Genomic DNA, 20497 nt, shown 5'->3' on the forward strand with positions numbered 1-20497 from the left:
CATACCAGCTCACTAGCTGGTATGTACGAGGTGTTGGCTAACTTGTGGCTTTGTGATTAGCAAACTACATCAATTTCTAAAGTCTGTGCAGCACGTTTTTCATTCTTCTCCCCTGATCACTGTACTGGAGTTCCATTGGGATGTAGTGCGCCATTCATTTCAGGAAGATATATTAAAAGTGTTGAAAATGGAAGATGTGCTGTTGCTTGCTTAGTCTCCACCGGCTGCCTTACATAGCAAAAGAGGAGGAGATACCCAAGTTTAAGACTTGCACATTTTTATGCAAATAAGATAAAACATCCAGCATTAGAAACAGGAGCAGGACAAATCTCCATAAGGTGCAGGACTCAGAAGCTATACCAGGCTAATTCACCTCAATACCCAATAAGGAAACTAAGCCTTCCAGATGCTTCTTTAAGCTCTGTGGCTGTTTCAGCTTCCTCGATCAGATACATTTAAAGAAAGGCAGGGAGGGGAGATTATAGGAATACCTGTGTATAGAGTGTGATGAGTTAAATCCTTCATTCATGCTAAAGGCTGCCACTAGTGCTCAATAAAGCCTGATTTGAAGGCTGCCTGGGCTCCGGGTAGCTGTGTGTTCGTCACAGAGCAGAGTAGTCTTTGGTTTGTTTCTAGAGGTGCAGCAAAACTGTACTGTGGCTTATAACTAACCACACACACACACACACACACACACACACACACACAGTCCAGTGTGAGAATTGGGCAAGAGTTTGGGCCACAACTGGGCAACAGCAGAGAATTCTCTAGCCACTTTTCTCTCTCCCTCTTTCTCTATTTATCTCTGTCTGTTTCTCTTTATGAGTGGGAGAGAGGTTTTTTGACTATTAAGTCTGTTTACCCTGCAGCTGGTGGTGTGGGGGGTCAGAGTGGTGGGTTCGCTCCTCTTAACTGGACGAGCACCTGGACACACAGATGTTCTCTGTGACAGGGCTAATGGCTCTGCTGCGGCCCGACCCAGCTCCATTAGCCTGTGTACCGTCCCTGGAGAGAGGGAAAGAGAGATAGTCAAGTCAAGTGGCCGACACCGGAGCTACACAATACTGCCAAAAGCTGATTTGAGGCCCAGTCATGCTTTTTCACAGCGAGATTTCATGACTGAAACTGCTTTCATTTCAATGGAAATCTGCACATTTAAAGATTTTACCTCCAGCATCTTCCAGCAGAGATAAGTTTTTGCATGTGATACTTGACTTTGCTCCTAAGTAGGGTGACTGTCTAAGCGTCAGCCCTATCATTGAGAGATCATTCTGCAGAGATGTCCAAGAGAGCATAATTGTCCTCACTCTCTCTGGATGGGGAGAATGGCCCTTTCTGCCCCCCATAAACCCAGAACAGTGCTGTCACAGACTACTGGACGACACCAGATACCAACAGATTTTTCAGCAGGGCCTATCACTCAGCGCTGTGCTTGCCGTTCTACTTTACACAGTAGAATACTTCTTGTATCAACTACAAATAAACACAAAAAAAAATCATATAGACATACAAACTGCAAAACTAGTGTGACTGTGCCTTTATACTTCTGCAAAAATGCATGTAAACATATGTGCACTGAGCAGAGCCAACATGCAACGTTACCTGCAAAATTATTTTAGGGAGAGCAAATATTATTAAATATTAAATTCAGTAAATGTTCTAATTAAAATGTTAAAAAATGAGAAAATCTGTCAAATAACTGATACTTTACTTATTTTATGAAACTATCACTGTTGTCAGTAGAAAACCTTGTATCTCCAAAATTATAACTTTACAGGAGAAGGAAAAAACCCATTTTACTTTTAACGTAAGTCAATGGAACCAGACTTTTTTCAAAGTAATTTTGGTTAATTACTTTTAGTTTGAAATTTACACAAAATGTGAAGGCCAACAGGCATTTTCAAAATATGTCAAAAACTGGAAAACAATGAAGGTGGAGATACGAGGTTTTTCGCGTGACAACAGCAAAGGGCTGCTCAGTTATGGCAGAAATGGCAGATAACCTGATTACTCACAGACTTTGGAAACATCAATCATTTATAAAACCTAAAAAAAGATTTTTAGATGTTTTTTAGATGATTAAACAAATTGGCCATATTGCCTTGTAGTGGAGACCCCACCGTATAACAGATCTTGTGCAGTTTTTGCTGCTGTTTGGACCAAAGTGTTTCCAAACAGCCTAATTCACTTTACTCTCGATTATCTTGTTTTCATAATATTTGGAAGCCAAAATCATAATTGAAAATAAAACTTCATAAATCACCCTGTATGTTTCTCTACATGAGCTTTTTCATGAAAAAAAAAAAATCACCAATTTTGTCAAATTCAATTTCACCCACTAATTAGGACTCCCCCAATCACACAATACCACCAGTGCCTAAGAGGGCAAAAGCAAACACAAGCTTCTTCCAAGTCACATGAAGCCAGCCTCTGCATCTTTTTCAACTGCCGCTGAAGCAGCCTCACTGGGCACCTGAACACGCTTGGAGGAGAACACTAAGCAGTTCTGAGGCACTGCGCTGAGTGATGGGGGAGAGGGAGGGCCATCCTTCCCACCCAGAGAAAACATGGCCAGTAATAGATTCAGCTTGAGCCAAATGATGGAAAGAGTGTCTTTGGTCAACAATAAAGCTAAAAATAATTCAGCAAACACTTGGGTCCAACAAGGAGCAAGTAACTGTGTTAAATAAAAGTGATCTCAATATTAGCCAAAATAATCATGATTATGATTTCTGACATAATCGGGCAGCCCTACCCGACTGTATACTTTCATAAAATGAGTGAACGTATCTGGTTTTTGCTTTTCTTGCTTATCTTGTTTTCACATTTAATAAATAGTGTATTTAATAATATTTGTTACCTCCCTATAGCAGTATTGCATATTGGCTCCTCTGAATGCAAGTAGGTTTGCAGAAGTATTTCTGCAGAAGTCCAAAGCCATGATCACACATTTTGAACTGCTGCTAATGCAATGTTGCTGGGCAGCTGAACACGCGTGGAGGAGAACACTAACCGCCATTCTGTTACGTAAGCTAACCAACACTTGCGTTGGCAAGCGGCATGCTGAGTGATGGGGCAGAGAGAGAGAGCAAGGCCCACTGTGGTCTCTTCAACTCCCAGCCACGGATGAATGTAGCATCACTAGGGGTCAAACTCGTGATATCCTAATAATGAGGCCAACGTTTAGACAGTTGCACCACTTGGGAGCCCCCTGAACATGGGCTTTTATTAGCCTGCTGGGAAACATGCTTTTGTTGATGATGCTACATGCTATCAAGTTAGCATCACCTTCAGAGAGCAAGATAATCTGCTTGCACTTCACACAAAAACAGCACTTGATGGAGAGCCTTTTTCATGTTAAAAGTCTTTTTCATGTCTTTCATGTCAAAGCAGGTGGTTTTTGCCATGGTGATGTCTCATCTATAGTCAATTACGACCGCCAAGATTCTATTACTAGTTATCTGTATAAGAGTTCTAATTTGAGGTGACTGTCAGTCTTAATCACCCAGTGCAGGTCGAAAATAAGTCTCCTGCTGCTTTGGATTGATATCTAGCATGCTCTCAGCTGCTTTTTCTCCACTTCACCCAGCATTAATACTGGCACACCTAAGTTTAGCACATGTATGGGTCTTAAAAATGTTGATAAGAATCTTAAATATGGTCACTTCCCCCGCAGTAACAGTTTTAAAGACGATGGTTTAAAAAGATGTTTTTACCAGTATTGTCCTGTGCCACTCATCACTGGCGGTGTTCAGAGCTACCAGATTGTGTAAGACACACCCAGATTATCAAATTATGCTGTTTGTTATGCCAGTAATTGTTTGTTAGTAATGTTTTTCCATTATGTTGTGGTGTTTTAGTTAAGTTAGAAACATAAGAAATAAATATATTCCAGTAATCACTTCAAAAAGCTGATTAGTACTAAATAGAGGTGGGATGTAATAGAATGTTTGAAAGCTAAAATATTCATTAGCTGCAGCATTATATTATTGCATAATATCATAAGTCAGATTTAACAGCCAGATGTGATGGCAGCATCTAGCCTCGTGAAAAACAAAACAAGAAGAGTTCAACCAGTCTTAGCACTGGGTTCATTCCCCAGGGATGACAAATACATAATGTCAATCATTTCAACAGACTGCAAATCGACACAGAATGTTTTTTTATCCCCCTTGTTCACCCTCTTCACTCTGTCTGGCTGGTTCCACAAGGGACGCGGTGCTTTTAACTCCTTTGCAAGGGTAAACGGGCTGCATTAACTGCAGGAATTTTAAGCTGCAGGAACTAGAAATACTGCTTTTTGCTATACGCAAGTGTTTCAGTCATGAGTTTCCCCGTTATGCAGGGTTGTGCTTTTCCCAAAACTTCTGGTTAGTCTGAAAGTGCATGTAACGGGGAGCGAGGAGGCGGATGCATATGCGGAGATAAGCAAGATTTATTCATTATACAGGTGGAGACAATCAGGGGCGGAGTCATGAAATGAGGGGGCTAAACCAAAACAAACGCACATGGGCCAATCGTGACAGTGTAGCATGGGTGGAAATTCCAGCATTGCGTGTGCATTTTCTCCTTGGACAACTTTCTAGATAAACGGCAGCCACAAAAAAGGCCTGAAAATGAAAATGAATCATCTACTGAATATACACTGCTCAAAAAAATAAAGGGAACACTTAAATAACACAATATAACTCCAAGTAAATCAAACTTCTGTGAAATCAAACTGTCCACTTAGGAAGCATCACTGATTGACAATCAATTTCACAGCTGTTGTGCAAATGGAATAGACAACAGGTGGAAATTATTGGCAATTAGCAAGACACAATCAATAAAGGAGTGGTTCTGCAGGTGGGGACCACAGACCACTTCTCAGTACCTTTCTGCTTTCTGGCTGATGTTTTGGTCACTTTTGAATGTTGGTGCTTTCACACTCGTAATAGCATGAGACGGACTCTACAACCCACACAAGAGGCTCAGGTAGTGCAGCTCATCCAGGATGGCACATCAATGCGAGCTGTGGCAAGAAGGTTTGCTGTGTCTATCAGCGTAGTGTCCAGAGGCTGGAGGCGCTACCAGGAGACAGGCCAGTACACCAGGAGACGTGGAGGAGGCCGTAGGAGGGCAACAACCCAGCAGCAGGACCGCTACCTCCGCCTTTGTGCAAGGAGGAACAGGAGGAGCACTGCCAGAGCCCTGCAAAATGACATCCAGCAGGCCACAAATGTGCATGTGTCTGCACAAACGGTTAGAAACCGGCTCCATAAGGATGGTATGAGGGCCTGACGTCCACAGATGGGGGTTGTGCTCACAGCCCAACACCGTGCAGGACGCTTGGCATTTGCCAGAGAACACCAGGATTGGCAAATTCGCCACTGGTGCCCTGTGTTCTTCACAGATGAAAGCAGGTTCACACTGAGCGCATGTGACAGACGTGACGGAGTCTGGAGACGTGACAGAGTCATGTCTTGCTCCATCCACCAACGCCACGTCACACCACAGACTGTCCAGGTGTTGGCGGATGCTTTAGTCCAGGTCTGGGAGGAGATCCCTCAGGAGACCATCTGCCACCTCATCAGGAGCATGCCCAGGCGTTGTAGGGAGGTCATACAGGCACGTGGAGGCCACACACAATACTGAGCCTCATTTTGACTTGTTTTAAGGACATTACATCAAAGTTGGATCAGCCTGTCATGTGTTTTTCCACTTTAATTTTGTGTGTGACTCCAAATCCAGGCCTCCATTGGTTAATAAGTTTGATTTCCATTGATGATTTTTGTGTTATTTTGTGGTCAGCACATTCAACTTTGTACAGAACAAAGTATTCAATGAGAATATTTCATCCATTCAGATCTAGGATGTGTTATTTGAGTGTTCCTTTTATTTTTTTGAGCAGTGTGTATTCATCTTAGCTTTGAATAGCTGGCCATCCATTCTGTTTTGCAGGGCATGACTGGTGCGATCGCGTGTCTCACACAGCTCTGCCCATTCACAGCCATGGAGCAGCCGCACACTGTGACCATGGCAACACTCTAGAACGTGGAACTTTGAGTGTCTATGTGATTAGAATGTGCAACAGTGAGTGCATTTACATGCACTTAATAATCTGATAACTGAAAATCAGATTTTGTCAGTAATCCGATCAACACGTTTACATGCACTCGACTAATCACACAATGGGAAACTCAGGGTCTACATGAGTGAGGCGGTAATCAGATTTCTCCTTTGCAACCAGCCAATAAACTCACAGAAGACTTGACATAAACTCAAACTTCATGTTGCGCTTTTTTTTTTAAACATCGCACCACTTTACCTGAAAATATGAACATACATCATCTAGAAGATGAGAGGTATTTAAATCTTTTATTTCATTGAGAATGTAATTGGTTTTAGCGTTGCTCCAAAAGCAACACTGCTTGCTTATTTTCTGGTACAGCAGTCCGATTTACACATGCGCAGATTGAGAAATCCGAAAGAAATCAGAGTAAGAGTCTACATGCACTGAGAAATCATCATCAGATAACTGCAGAAATTACGATCGGATTATTGAGTGCGTGTAAACTTTTTTTACGTCATTTTTGTTGAATGACACTTGTCACCTGGACTATCAGTTGGTCTTTGCAGTTAGAATAAACATGACGATAGATGAGGAGGGCAATGACAGGTGGATAGAAAGAGCAACAGACCTCAGTGATTAACCACTGTTTTTTTTAAACATTACACTATTTTGCTACCACGCATGATCAGCTGAGCTTAAGCCTGACTATTAATAAACTGTCACCAATTGGATACCGCTGCTGTTGGAACAAAATCTCTCCATTTTTGCTTTTGACATATTGAAAAATACCTGGTTGTCCTTTACATTGTGTGTAAATTTCATGATGAATGGACTAAAAAAAAAAAAAAATTAAAATGACTCTGAAAAAATTCTGGTTCCATTTTTTTTTCCCTTCTCCTGTAAAGTTACCATTCTGGAGATATGAGGTTTTCTTCTGACAACACTGATATATTTTAAACCGCAGTAACAAGCATACCTAGACATACATAAATTATGGTTATTGTGAAACGTAGATACTTGAGCATGAATACTCAATTGGATATACTTAGTAAATAGGTTTAGTTTGACTCTAGTTCAGCAGAGTGATGTGATATGAAGCAACTTTAGATTGGCTGTTTCAGGAAGCTTGCTTGACACGCAGTTTCTAAGAAATCTCAAAAGAGCTGCGGAAGGCTTTACATTGAGTAATTTTGTTCTACATACGTTTCAAGCAAAGAAAAGTTGTGCGAAAGTTAAACATCTGAACTACATGCTGTCCATATCTGTGGGGTGCTTTGTTTTAAGAAGATGCAGGGAAGAAGACCTGTCTGTATTGGATTTCAGAGATGAAGCTCAAAACCTAAAAAGGAACATCTAATAATTCTATACATTGTTATATTAAATACAGTGTTTCCTGTACATGGCTTGGTAAATGCTACTGTGCCCCTTTAGTGCTCACATTAACACTATCTGCAAGAATGTTAGCAAACACCTACATGAACATCTGTGAACAACGCTGATAAAGAAGCGTAATTCAGGCTTGTCTCAGGAAATAAAGCCTCTACTCCTGCTGCCAATGCTAATGCCCCCTCTTCTGCTGAGCTAATGCTAAGCAGATGTGTAGCGTTCAGTGTAAAGCTTCACTGGTGGTTAATAGTTGTCATTTGAGCCACCCACCAAAAGCAGCTAAGAAGAAAAAATACTGCAGATTAAGGTATTTGTATAAGCTTGTCTGCTTGCCTGCATCCTAATTGTATAAATATGTGTGAATACAGAGATGTTTCCGCAAGTAAGCAGAGAGGCTTTCAGTACATATGTGCGTATTTATCACTCTGTAGAACCCCTCTTGGTGTTTGGCAGGACGTTGTGGCTTTTGTTGTGCTGTGTATGCTACAGCACCTCATATATTTTTTATGTTACCTCGGTCAGAACGGCGACAAGAGGAGAGAAAAAAAACAGATTGGGGAAAGACTTTCCTGAGATGTGACACTGGTGAGGTCGAGAGTTAAAAGAAAATGAAGTCTACTCTTTTATGTTTCAGTATAGCAAGATTTCATCAAGACAAAAGAGCGCAGAGAAGATGGGCACTGAAAAAGAACAAGAAGTGAAATTACCATATATTGAATCTGACAATGAATCAGTCATCTCACCCATCACTCTGTCAGGAACATTATTCTGAGTAAGATACTGTATTTAAGGCTAGATCTGCTTTACTCCCTCACTATAATCTCTTAAAATGAAGTGTTCTCTCCAAATGGGCTTTTTGCTTCCCTCAAGTATTTGTTTGTTTTTTGAAAGATCTGTTTATTGTGTTTTCAGTTAATACATCAAGGATATGTATATGCTGGAAGGCCGTACAATCCTCAAACAAATTGCAAGTATTGAAAGGAACAAGACAGAAGTTACAGGACATCATGATTTCCATAAAGAAAGGAATAAAAGCTCATTGTGGAAAGACATCTACAATATTGTCCATTGTAACAGCAACACTTCATAACAATGAATGACATAACAATGACACTCACTGGTCATTTACCTACACAGAAACACAGAATTAAAAAATGTTTGGTTCGCTTAGAACAGAACCAACATACAAACCTCAGTTTCGAAAAAGGTTAAAAATAAAACAGTGATTAGTCAATTCTTTTAAAACAGTACAAAAACACAATATTTGATGTCTCAGCTTATGAGTTTTGTGTTTGAAAATATGCTCACATGCCAAACTTTTCATGCCTGCAGCACCATAAAAGTTGAGACAGGTGCATATTTACCACTGTGTTACATCACCTTTCCTTTAAAAGTTGCTTTAAAATAGTTTAACAACTGCATGGGACAGCTTCATGGGATCTTTGTGGTCATATTTTGGGCTTCATAATGCACCACTTGTTTTCAGTGGGAGACAGGTCTAGCAATCGAGCTGAGTATGCAGCCATGCTGTTATAACACATGCAAAATGTGGCTTGGTGTTGTCATGTCATAAGCATGGATGTCCTTGAAAAAGACGTCTAGAAGGCAGCTTATGTTACTCCAAAATGTGTTCATAATTTTCAGCATTAATGTTGTCTTCACAGATATGCAAGTTACCCATGCCATGGGCTCTAATCCACCCCCATACCATGACAGACAAAGGCTTTTGAACTTCTTGTTGGTAACAATACAGATTCTTCTTTAATCCAGAAAACACAACATTTATTATTTCCATAAACAATCTGAAAGGTTGATTTGTCAGTCCACAATACGTTTCTAGTAGAGCTCAGGCTCAGAGAAGTCGGCAGTGTTTCTGGATGTAGTGTTGTCTATGTAGTGATGTCTGCCACAGAAGCATGCTGGTTTTTAATGCAGTGCCATCCCAAGGATTGAGGAATATTATTCTTACACTGATTTTTTGGTGATACACTTTTGCAAGTGACAAGCTTTAACACATACTTGGCCTTTCCTGGATGGTCAATTTACACCCCAAGCATGATTGCATCACCTGTTTAAGATTCACTGTAACATTTTGCACATACCTAGTCTTAAATTGCCCCATTTGAACTTTGTTGGAACGTGTTGCAGGCATCAATTTCTGAATGTACATGTATTTACAAAAGCATATCTTGTCTTTATACTGTTTTGTTTAAACACAGATCACAGTGGAATACGAACGAGTGGTTTCTGGGTTTTTTTGTTTGTTTTTTTTTTTTTGCATTTCACATACTGTCCCAGCATTTTTGTATTAACATTCTTGTGTATGAATTGTATGAATGACAATTATGGTATTAGCTAGAAACAGAGATTTCAAATTGTCTAGAAATGATCTAGTTAAGGATGATTATGTTTTTTCAGCATTTTTGTTCTTGAACTGGTCTGGAGCCCTGATAGTTGGGAAGACTTATTTCTTTCTTCTTCTTTTGTTTTTGTCATTTTTCCTGAGAGACACTTTGCTCTGAGTAGCTATGTTAAGGAGCCTGCAGGGTGTGAGGTCTTCTCTGCAGGCCATGCAGGACATCCTGCTGCAATTTTAAGAACACAAGCAGGTTCATTTAACCTTCTACTGGTGGGTGAAGGAAGTAGTTGTATGTGTGAAAAAACCCCATGCCCACGGGTCAGGTTATATTCAGCACTGCTCGCTCAGTGTTTGAAAGTGTGAAAGTACACTCTCTATGTGGTTGCAAGACTGTGTTTTAGCACGCTGGTGCAAAGTTGTTTTTAAGTCTGGGTTGTAGGTTTGCACCACTCTGCTCACATCTATGAAGGCTGATCTCACGGTACAGTGCAAACGAGGCTACCGCACTCTGTTTATAAACAGAGCAAAGCACAGGGATCCTGCGATAGGACGCATCGCCATGAGAGGACCACAGGATGGCTTAAGGTCAAACTCGCGTCAAGCTCAAGTTCAGGATAAGCTGTAAACTGTCATTGTTCCATCTCTATTACCAGAGTGAAATACCTCTATCTATCATTTAACTACATTTCAAAACACATTTCAGGCTTTTATCTGAATTATGCTTATTTCATTAAAATAAATAACAGTCGTTTTTGTCACAAAACAAACATAGCGCTATCAAAACTTTACCAATCGTTCTGTTAGTGACTGTTTCAGTAGTGGCAGTTGTAGCTCATTTTGAGCATAAATCATAAATGCTAGCCAATATGTGATGAGCAAACAGGTTTGAAAAGTTGTACACTTGTAAATTCATAATTCACTATATTTCCAAAAGTATTTGGTCATCTGCGTTCACACACATATGAACTTGAGTGAGATTCCATTCGTAATACATAGGGTTTAATATGATGAAATGTGGGAGCATGAAATTGTCCAAAATCTCTTGGTCTCCTGAAGCATTAAGAGTTCCTTACACTGGAACTAAGGGGCTGAGCCGAACTCCTGAAAAACAAAAAACAACTCCACACCATAATCCCCCTCCACCAAACTTTACACTTGGCACAATGCAGTCAGACAAGTACTGTTCTCCTGGCAACCGCCAAACCCAGACTCATCCATCGGATTGCCAAATTGAGAAACTTGATTAGTCACTGCAGAGAACACGTCTCCATTGCTCTAGAGTCCAGTGGTGGTGCTGTACACCACGGTATTTGATGCTTTGTATTGTGCTTGGTGATGTAAGGCTTGGCTGCAGCTGCTCGGCCATTCCATGAAGCTCTTTACGCTGTTCTTAAGCTAATCTGAAGGCCACATTAAATTTGGAGGTCTGTAGCAATTGACTCTGCAGAAAGTTGTGGACCTCTGTGCACTATACACCTCAGCATCCGCTGATCTCACTCTGTCATTTTACGTGGCCTACTACTTCGTGGCTGAGTTGCTGTCATTCCCAATCGCTTCCAGTTTGTTATAATACCACTAACAGTTGACTGTGGAATATTTAGTAGCAAAGAAATTTCATGACTGGACTTCACTTCATGGGTAGAATTCACTGAGCTCCTGTGAGTGACCCATTCTTTCACAAATGTTTGTAGAAGCAGTCTGCAGGCCTAAGGGCTTTGTTTTATATACCTGTGGCCATGGAAGTGATTGGAACACCTGAATTCAATGATTTGGCTGGGTGACAATAGTTTTGGCATTAGTTTATTTTTCATTAAAACACAAAAAATTGCAGAAAATATGTGTTTTAGTAGTTACGTAGTTCTTAATGCTACACATTGATTTTCAGACTTTGGGACACATTTTCTTCAAAACTATGAGATCTAACGTGGCCATAAGGGACAGGGATGCAGTCTCACATTCGGCTCTGAAACGCAGGGGTGTGGCTAAAATAAAGCTTTGCCTATCAACTAAAACTCTTTGTAAACAGGCAACAACATTTTCTTTTTTTTTGTTTATTATTATTTTCAAACGTAAGCCATGATAAAATGTATGTCTTTCATGCTATTGGACTCATAAATTATCCTACTGGTAATTCTTCACCTGCTACTAACAAGTGAAAAAGCCCTCAGGTCATCTTTAGTATAGTGTTTGATTTACTGGAACATCCAGTGTGATCACTGAAAAAAATACCATAGTTAAGTTAATGTATGTTGACTGTTTACTTGCCTGCTGATCTTCTTCTTTCCCCTTTTTAAGCTTGCTGCTTAATGTGTTTGTGTAGCTTGTCTCTCTTTGTACAATTGTTGATTTCTAAAAGCTCACAACTGAAATGTCGGACCATTTGCTCTTTTCAAAAGTTCTTCAATGCATTCTTCATTTCAAAGTGATGTTGTTGACAGCATTTGCATATTTCCGATTTAAAGCAAGCCAAAAGACAGCGAGGTGTGACGGAACCGTTTTCGGCATCGGCGTGCCACTTTGTTTTATCTTTCCGAGAAGATTTTAATTGACTGGTTTTGTTCAAAGCAGGTAACGCAGAAAGTGCATGAAATCCCATGCTTACCGGATTAAGGTGCAAATTAGCGGATCGTTATGTAGGCTTTTATTTTCAAACACTCAGTTTGCTGCATCCGTAATCAGATATGTGCATTTTATCCCTGTGGTTGGTTTCGTTGGACTTGGCCTTCAAGTGTCTGACACCATCACTGATCATTACCGTGGCGACTCAAGGCCAATAATTATTCTTTTCAATTTTATTCATGTAGCTTGGGATGAAAGCCTTCACACATTCGATTGAAAATCCCTTGGATGAAAAGCCCTTTTTGGACTTCATTACAATTAATGCGTAATTCTTTTACCTGTCATTAATTTCCTGAGAAAAAGCATTGTCCATTTAAAAGCAGCTGATTGGCCAGAGAAGACAGTAAGGCACTAATGATACCCACAGAGTCATTCCTCATGTACTCGCACTTCACAACCAGTGCATGAAGTAAATCCACTTAGAAAAATCTTGTAAAGGGCTATTTTTTTCATACTCAGGCCTGAATGGCCCCATAACAGAAGCAGATGGTGAGGGACTTCCCAAACCCATGTAGTGGCAAGGGCAACCAGCCCATGCTGTTGTTTTTATAATTAATAAAGGAGATTATATGTGCTGTAAGTGCTTGTGCCCTCTGCTTTGTCCTCAGGTCCTGCATTCAAGCCCAGCTGCAGCAAGGCACAGAAATACCTAGAGTTCATCCCCATCAATCTGCACACGCAGCGCATGAGGGTGACGTGTCCCAGGAAAACAGGTAGGAGCAGCTGTGTGTCAAGTACAAAGCGATTCCTCTCTTTTTCTCCACTGTCTCTTCACCATTCTCCCTCTGTTTCTCTCACTGAGATTTACTCTGATGACCAGATGCTTGAATGTGAGCAGGTGCAGCATAAAACGTGCCTCAATGTGGCCACAATATGCACTCGCCACACGTCTGAAATTGACCTTCAGTTTGCTCCAGCTGTAGCTAATCACACAAACGGTGCTTAGAACTGCCTACTAACTGCAGGCTGTTTCTGAGGCACAGTGAAACAATGGAGCTGCCAACAAACCCAGGACCAAAGAGACACCTTGATTTAAATGATTGAGAGATAGCAGTGTTTGAAGAGCTCTTTCCAACTAAAACATTCAACAGGGATTCTTCTCTGACTCAGACATGGGTAACAATAAGATACCATAGACAAATGCTCTAGGCAACAATCTCTACGTCTACAATCCTATAGACAAATTCTGGAGAGGTTCTGGAGATTTGAAATAGTGTTTTTTTTGTTGTTTTTGTTTTTTTTCTGTTGGTTGTTTTAGAAAGCCATGCTATTGGAGTCACTAGGTGAACTTTTTACTGCCTTTGAGCTTATAAAGACTAAAACCTATTCAGATGTTTGGGATTTGGTCACCGTTTAGTGGATACTCCTTAGATTTTATAACGAAAAACTGTCGTATTCTGAAGAACCTTATATTTTTTTGTTCTTGAAAGAACCATAAAGCCCGTTTTTGGGCTTCCCCTTAGCAATGTAAAATGTTTATATTTTACTGATGGTTCACTGGGAGCATCTATCAGAAGTGTCTGAAGGGGTATAATTAGTTTTTGGGTACTTTATTCCACTAGATTATGTCGATATGTATGCCTTTGTAGGGTTGAAATTCTTTCAAAACCTATTTTAAGAGGAACCAAGGATTTCTTCTAAGGCATTTCTCCAAACAACCTTTCACTTCATTTATAAGAGTCATTTATAATAATGACACCCTTGTCTATATTCCCAGAAATAAAGGTAGTACCACTCTGGTGACATCTCAAGGGTACATCTCAGTACCTTTAGTCAGGGAACATAATTGATCCATAATTGAAATTATATTTCCTAAGTTGTATTGACTCCCCACACCCCGTCTCGTCTGTAGGCAAGAAAAAATACAAATATATACATTTCACCAGGAAGAACTTATTCAAGGTGTACAATTGGACCTTAAAACCACTGTTGTAACTTTGAGGGATCATTTACATTGTTTGTGCCTATAAATAAAATATTTATTATGTATTAAAAATATTATAAATATTAAAATATTATAAAAATATAATAAAAAAAATGTTCCTGCACAAAAACTTTATTTCTAACAGTGTAGTTCGTGTAGGTCCAAAAGTCCACCGACGGCCTGTTAGTGTGCAGATGGTGGCCTGTATGAAGAGTTTGGGTCTGATTTGTGAGGAGTGTTCCCTGCAGGTCTCTCTTCTCCTTCGTTTCCATACTTATCAGAATGGTAGGGGGTGGTGGAGGCAGACAGGGGTCAGCAGGAGACACTGACAGGTGAACTTTAATTACAGGCAAGCAGGAGCACAGCTCACTAATGAGGACCCAGCGTATCTTCAGAGTATGCTCTGCTCGGGCAGCGTAATACAAACTTGCACTGTGTGTGTGGAGAGTGTGCTGAACGTTTTAATGCGGTGCTGTATTGCAGAGGTGGGCTTTTAGCTTTGCCATCACGTCCCTTCTCTGTCTGTAACTGCAGCAGAGAGGTGGATTTACCTTCCTTCAAACAGAGAAAGCATTTGAATAGCTGTGGTAATCTAGCTGTTTTGAACTGGTTGGAAAAGCCTGAATGCTTTGGTTTTTGAAGAGAAGGCTGGTGGAAAATATGAGAATAAGTGGCTATCACTAATTATCCTTTACATCCAAATATGAGACATTTAGCCTTTGATTCTTTAACTCAATACAGTTTAGCTTCATTTAGTCTCTTTGCATACTTAGCCTTAAAAGGGAATTCTACCCATTTTTCTGCAAAAGTCAGTCATAAAACCAGTTATTGAGAGTGATTTGATGTAAAACTAGAGGGGCATTTCCTGAAGGAACTACAAGAGTGCTTGAAAAGAGCTGCAAGTGTGTGTGTTTGTGTGTGTTTCTGTGTAGGTGAACACCTCCTTAGGTATGTGTCTGTGTGTGTTTGTCGGGGGGGGGGGGGGGTCATTCAAATTAACTGTCACTCTACTATTATGCAGCTCTTAGTGGAGAAGCCTTGTTTGAGTCCGATTTGCACCCTCTGAACAAACAGTCATAACTCGGGAAGTGTTTACTCTATCGCTTAACCGGATAGATGGTGTGAGATAAGACCCCTTAAGGATTATTTTGGTGTAATGTTGTGTGTATTGACAAGAAAATGTCTGAGTTATGACAAGTTAAACACAGTAAAATCTTGAAATAAGCAGATTCTGAAAATGGGAGAGAAAAATTTACATGGGAGTGAATGGGGCAGTTTTCTGTGCCTAGTGCCAAACAAATGCTCGTATCTCTAAAGCTAATTGATAAAATGACGAGATTTTTTGAGGTTTCAGAAAGGACATGTTTCTCTACCATTTACAACTGAAGTGGTGTTTCTAGGTGAAAGTTTAAGGATTTTAAAGCAGACTCCCTGAATGATCAGCTGTGTCTGTGAGACTGAGTGGCCTGCTGTGTGGCATCGATGTCAACTAGAATTTGAAGTTCTGAACATTCCACCATTCATTTTAAACTTAATTTTATTAAAAACTACCAGTCCGATTGATTCCAAAAATACATTGCACAAGTCACAGTGCTGAGACCTTCGAAATGCAGTTTGAATGGAGTCTGTACGTTAAGTGGTTCGGGCTGTATTAATCGCAGAAAAGTGTGGAAGAAGAATAAGAAGTATGAGAGATAAAAATATTTTTCAAGCACTCTATTCACTGTAGTGAAACTTACTGATTTATATACAGTGGTGGACAAAGGAACCAGGGGGCACAATACCAACAAAGCAAATATAGCGATTTTATTTACTGTCCAAGGCTGTAAAGCTGTGCGACGTGTAGTTTCTATCCATTTATTTGTAATGTTGATGATGGTGAAATAGTGGAAAATCGGAAAAATATTTTGCAGTGCAGTACATGTACCTCTTTGCCATGAATGACTTTTAAAAATATGTCCAAGTAATCAGATGATGGGGAAACTCCAGGTCTACATCAGTCTAATCATAATTGGATTTCTGCTTTGAAACCTGCCAATAAGTTCACAGAAGACATGATGTAAATGCAACATAAAACTCAAACTTCATGTCACAGCTTTTTTTTTAAAAAAGAAACGTGGTGCCACTTTACCTGAAACTGTGAACATACATCATGTAGAACATGAAAAATATTTAAATCCCTCATTTCATCAAGCGGTCGGTTTCATCGTCACTCCAAAAATGTTTTGCTGCATCTCCTGGCAATGCTTCTTGCTTCTTTCTGGTACCACCCTCTGTTTTCTCACATGTACAGACTAAGAAATGAGAGTAAGAGCTTATATGCACTGAGAAATCTGATTATTTAACTAAAATCCAGCTCTCTTTATTAGATTTCTTAATCAGATTTCTAGACCTTCTACTGAAATCAGAGTACACTGTTTACATGACCATTGGAATAATCAGAGAACTACAGAAATTCAATTATGATCGGCTGGTTGAGTGCATGTGAACTCATTCGATGTCTCGGATGTCAGACAGCATATTCATAACCATTTTATGGAATAACTTTCTGTGGGTGAGATCTCAGAGGCATTAAAGTCTACAGACATCTGGTTCCTATCGCCACCACTGTGAACAACTTTGGTTTCCCTGGAAAGAATAATTTCACATTAAATCACTCTGAATCACTTTAAGTGGAAACGTTTTACATATGGTGAAATTTTGATAAAAGTGAAATTTGCCTTCACTAATAGCAAATATCTATTCATACTACAAACCATAAAAATATTGACTGTAAAAAGAAAGGTATTTAACTGTCAGTAGTCTATAAAGTTTTGCTCTCATTTTGCTGTAATATTTATGTTTAATTACAATTGAATTAAAATCAATGACATTAACATTTGGTTCACAATCTATATTAACACAGTCTTTTCTGCCTTTTTCCCATCTGTTTCATTTGCAAACAATGACAGAAACATGGCAAAAATGGAACAAGACTGTATTCCCCTATACCTCTTCATCAGATTGAATTCATAATAAAATATCTTTTCTTATAGACGCTTATGGACACATGTATTATGAATTGAAAGTTTAGAATCTTCCTGTTGAACAGAGTTTCTCTGCATGCTTTAATGAGCTAAGAATGAGAAATAATTCAACAAAATGTAAGAACCGTGGAGGGGAATAGACAGTTCAGATGAAATTTAGTCCATTTCAGTCATCTGATTCTTGCAGTGGACATATTAATGGCTGCCATCTGCTGTGTCTTGGGACAGCAGCAGTGGACAATTAAAAGAAGGAAAATCTCAATTCTGAGAAACAGAAATATGTTCAAAAAGTGAAAATCATTGTGGTGACACTTTACTGTAGGGTACTGTTCATAATGCCACATGACACCTACATAAGCTTGTCATGACAACTGAAATAACCTGTACAAATGCTTAGTCCAGGCATCAATTGTCCTAAAGATTTCTTTAGCTAAGTTTGATCAAAACTGGCAAATGTAACCTTTAAAGCAAATTGTGTCTATTGGAATAAGCATATAAACATTTATGTAGGGTTATGTCAGTTGTCATGAAAAGCTTATGTAGGTGTCATAAAGCCATATGACCAGTACCCTACAGTAAAGTACCATAATTGTTTCAGATTCATATGTAGTGCTCTGTAGGTACTGATTTAAACTCTTTAACAGGAAAAGCCATAACTTTACCTACCAATAATATTATATCGTCCTAGAAGTTTGTTTTCCCACTACTGATGTATGAGACAAAAAAGTTTGTGCTATATGTAAACAGAATATCTATAAATGATGTCAAAAGAGGTGGCGAAAGCATAATTTGCTGACGTTTGGTAGATTAGCCAGTGAACTGTGTCGACTTGCCACAAGGTTATGTGTGCTGATGTGTACATGAGTGTGATTTGTGTTGACAGCTGTGTTTGACGGAATACAGTAAAACTTTTATGTTTGTTTTTCTGTCAGTTGAACATCACACAGAAGACGTTTTCATTCTTGTAGTCATGAAATAATGGCATGGTCAGTCACAATAGACATTGCTATAGGTTTGTTAACCATAGGAAAGTTAACCATATGTGGTAATATTTTTGAATATGACCATTCATGCTCCCTATGTGCTGTCATTTTTAACAGTTTTACCCTTCATTTATTTAATTTGAAATCAAAAAGGCCTTTTAGTTCAAGTTATTCACTTCTCAGGAAATATGTCTGAGGAGATTAGATTTAAACTAATGTGCTTTCATAAGGAAGGGGGAAACAAAAAAAACAGGATTTTCTAAGTGGCGTTCAAAGAATGATTAAATGATGTAGAGAAAATCAGATTTCTATGCAAGACCTGGTAGACCAAAATCATCTTTGAGAGATGCTGCCCCAAGTGCTATTTCTGTCCATCCTACCACTGAGAAAAGAAATAGACAAAAAAGAATAACATTTAAGAAGCTGCTGCTGTTCTCAGAACAATGGCCTGACCACCCCATAGTGTAGAACCTCAATATTACTGAAGGTGTTTGGGTTTACTCATATTGTGAGAAACAATAAATGCAACCAACTTCTAAGACTGAACTCTGCAGGAGTGGAAAAATGTACCTGTAGATTTCTTTGAACGTGAGTCTCCTGAAAAGAGCAAAAGCTGAAATAAAGGCAAAGAGTGGACACACTGAATACAGAAAATGTTGAGATTATGTTTACAGGCTCTGTTAAATATGTTTCATGACACTGTAAAATGAATAAGTTATACTTGGTGGCTGGACTCAATGCAATATAAAATAAATGAAGGTGGTACTGAAAGGATATCATCCTGTTATCAGTGTCAGTACTAAGGGTTTCACAGACTAGTCAACTAATCGACTTTTTGACTTTCCTGCTTGGCATTGACCCTTTAAACTTGATGTCGACTAATTGCTGGTCACTTGATTATGACAGTAACAACATAGATACCTCTGAAAAGACAGCAGGTGAGGAGCCTGGTGATGTTGGGTTCTGTTTTCTGAAGGCTAGCAATGCGATCATTGTAAAAGGCATGTCAGGCTCTACTGGCCCGTGGAGTTTGGCTTTATTCTTACATTTGTCCACCAAACTACGGTGCTTTAAAGATGAGATATTGGGCATCTTTATCTCTGTTTTTTTGAAAACCACAATAAAATAACGCAGTTGGAGAGAGGCATAACGCCCAACAATCCTTTAAAGTTTGAAGTTGGTAGTTACAGCACTGTAAATTTCTCTGGTTCCTCAGACCTCCACTGCGGGCATTTGTCTCAGCAAGGCCTCCTAGGGTGCAACTTTGTTGAACACAAATTTGCGAGATTTAGGAGTCTGTATCTCCACTACGCTGAAGGGTAGCACATGCAATTCAGGGCTTGTTGGAAAGAGTTTGTGTCTTTGGATAGCAACAGTGGACAAAAAAGGGGAAAATCTCAGTTCAGCAAGAAAAGTATGTTCAGAAAGTGACAATAATTGTTTCTAATTTAGATGTAGTTCTTTGTAGGTACCTATTTATACTCTAAAATTAAAAGTTTTTAAAAGTTTTTAAAAGTTCGAATCAGACAACAATCAGATATTGGATGTCGTTATCTCTGGTTTCCCAAAAACTACAAAAATGTCATGTGTTGTTGGTCAGTAGCTCTTATTTTTCCCAAGTTATGGCACATTAAATAACTTTCTCTCTCTGGACCTCCACTGTAGGCATTCATCTCAGCAAGGCCTCCTAGGGTGCACCTAAGTTGGAATCAGATTTGCAAGATTCCAGGGTCTAGGCTAACAGATGCAGTCCAGACCTGTGGAGTGGTTTCTTCACAGATTTTAAAAGTTTAAAAGTTGCTTGTTGCAAAGCATTCGCTTAACCTGTAGTTCTATCTATGATATCACCAGCAATTAGCTGACATCAACTCTATCTTCATGCAGTCAATAAATCAAAAGTCATGCAATACCTAGAATGATCCACCACCCAGATAATAACTGCTTGTGGTCCTGGATTTGTGGCTTACAAATTATACAGAGAAAAAGATGGGCTGCGCTCTATAATTATACAACTATAAAGTGAACATGTATAGTAAGTACAGCTGATAAAATGGACAATGAGTGGAGATCCAAGGTCAATGTACTAAATAATGCAATGTGAGTGTATTTAGTAAAACAGATGGGTTGTCTTTATTTATGAGCTGTACT

General features: G+C 39.4%; 1 protein-coding gene across 9 annotated transcripts in view; it reads left to right on the forward strand.

The window, feature by feature from the left end:
- inpp4b (inositol polyphosphate-4-phosphatase type II B) overlaps nucleotides 1-20497 on the forward strand; it is a 578351-nt gene that overhangs the window by 447558 nt on the left and 110296 nt on the right. For all 9 annotated transcript variants that reach the window (XM_017717647.2, XM_037538633.1, XM_017717648.2 and 6 more), the window contains one exon: nucleotides 13025-13129. In XM_017717647.2, the coding sequence (XP_017573136.1) occupies nucleotides 13025-13129 (105 nt within the window). The remainder of the gene's footprint in view (nucleotides 1-13024; nucleotides 13130-20497) is intronic.

Source organism: Pygocentrus nattereri, chromosome 5 (assembly GCF_015220715.1).
Source record: "Pygocentrus nattereri isolate fPygNat1 chromosome 5, fPygNat1.pri, whole genome shotgun sequence".
In the NCBI taxonomy this organism is placed as follows: domain Eukaryota; kingdom Metazoa; phylum Chordata; class Actinopteri; order Characiformes; family Serrasalmidae; genus Pygocentrus; species Pygocentrus nattereri.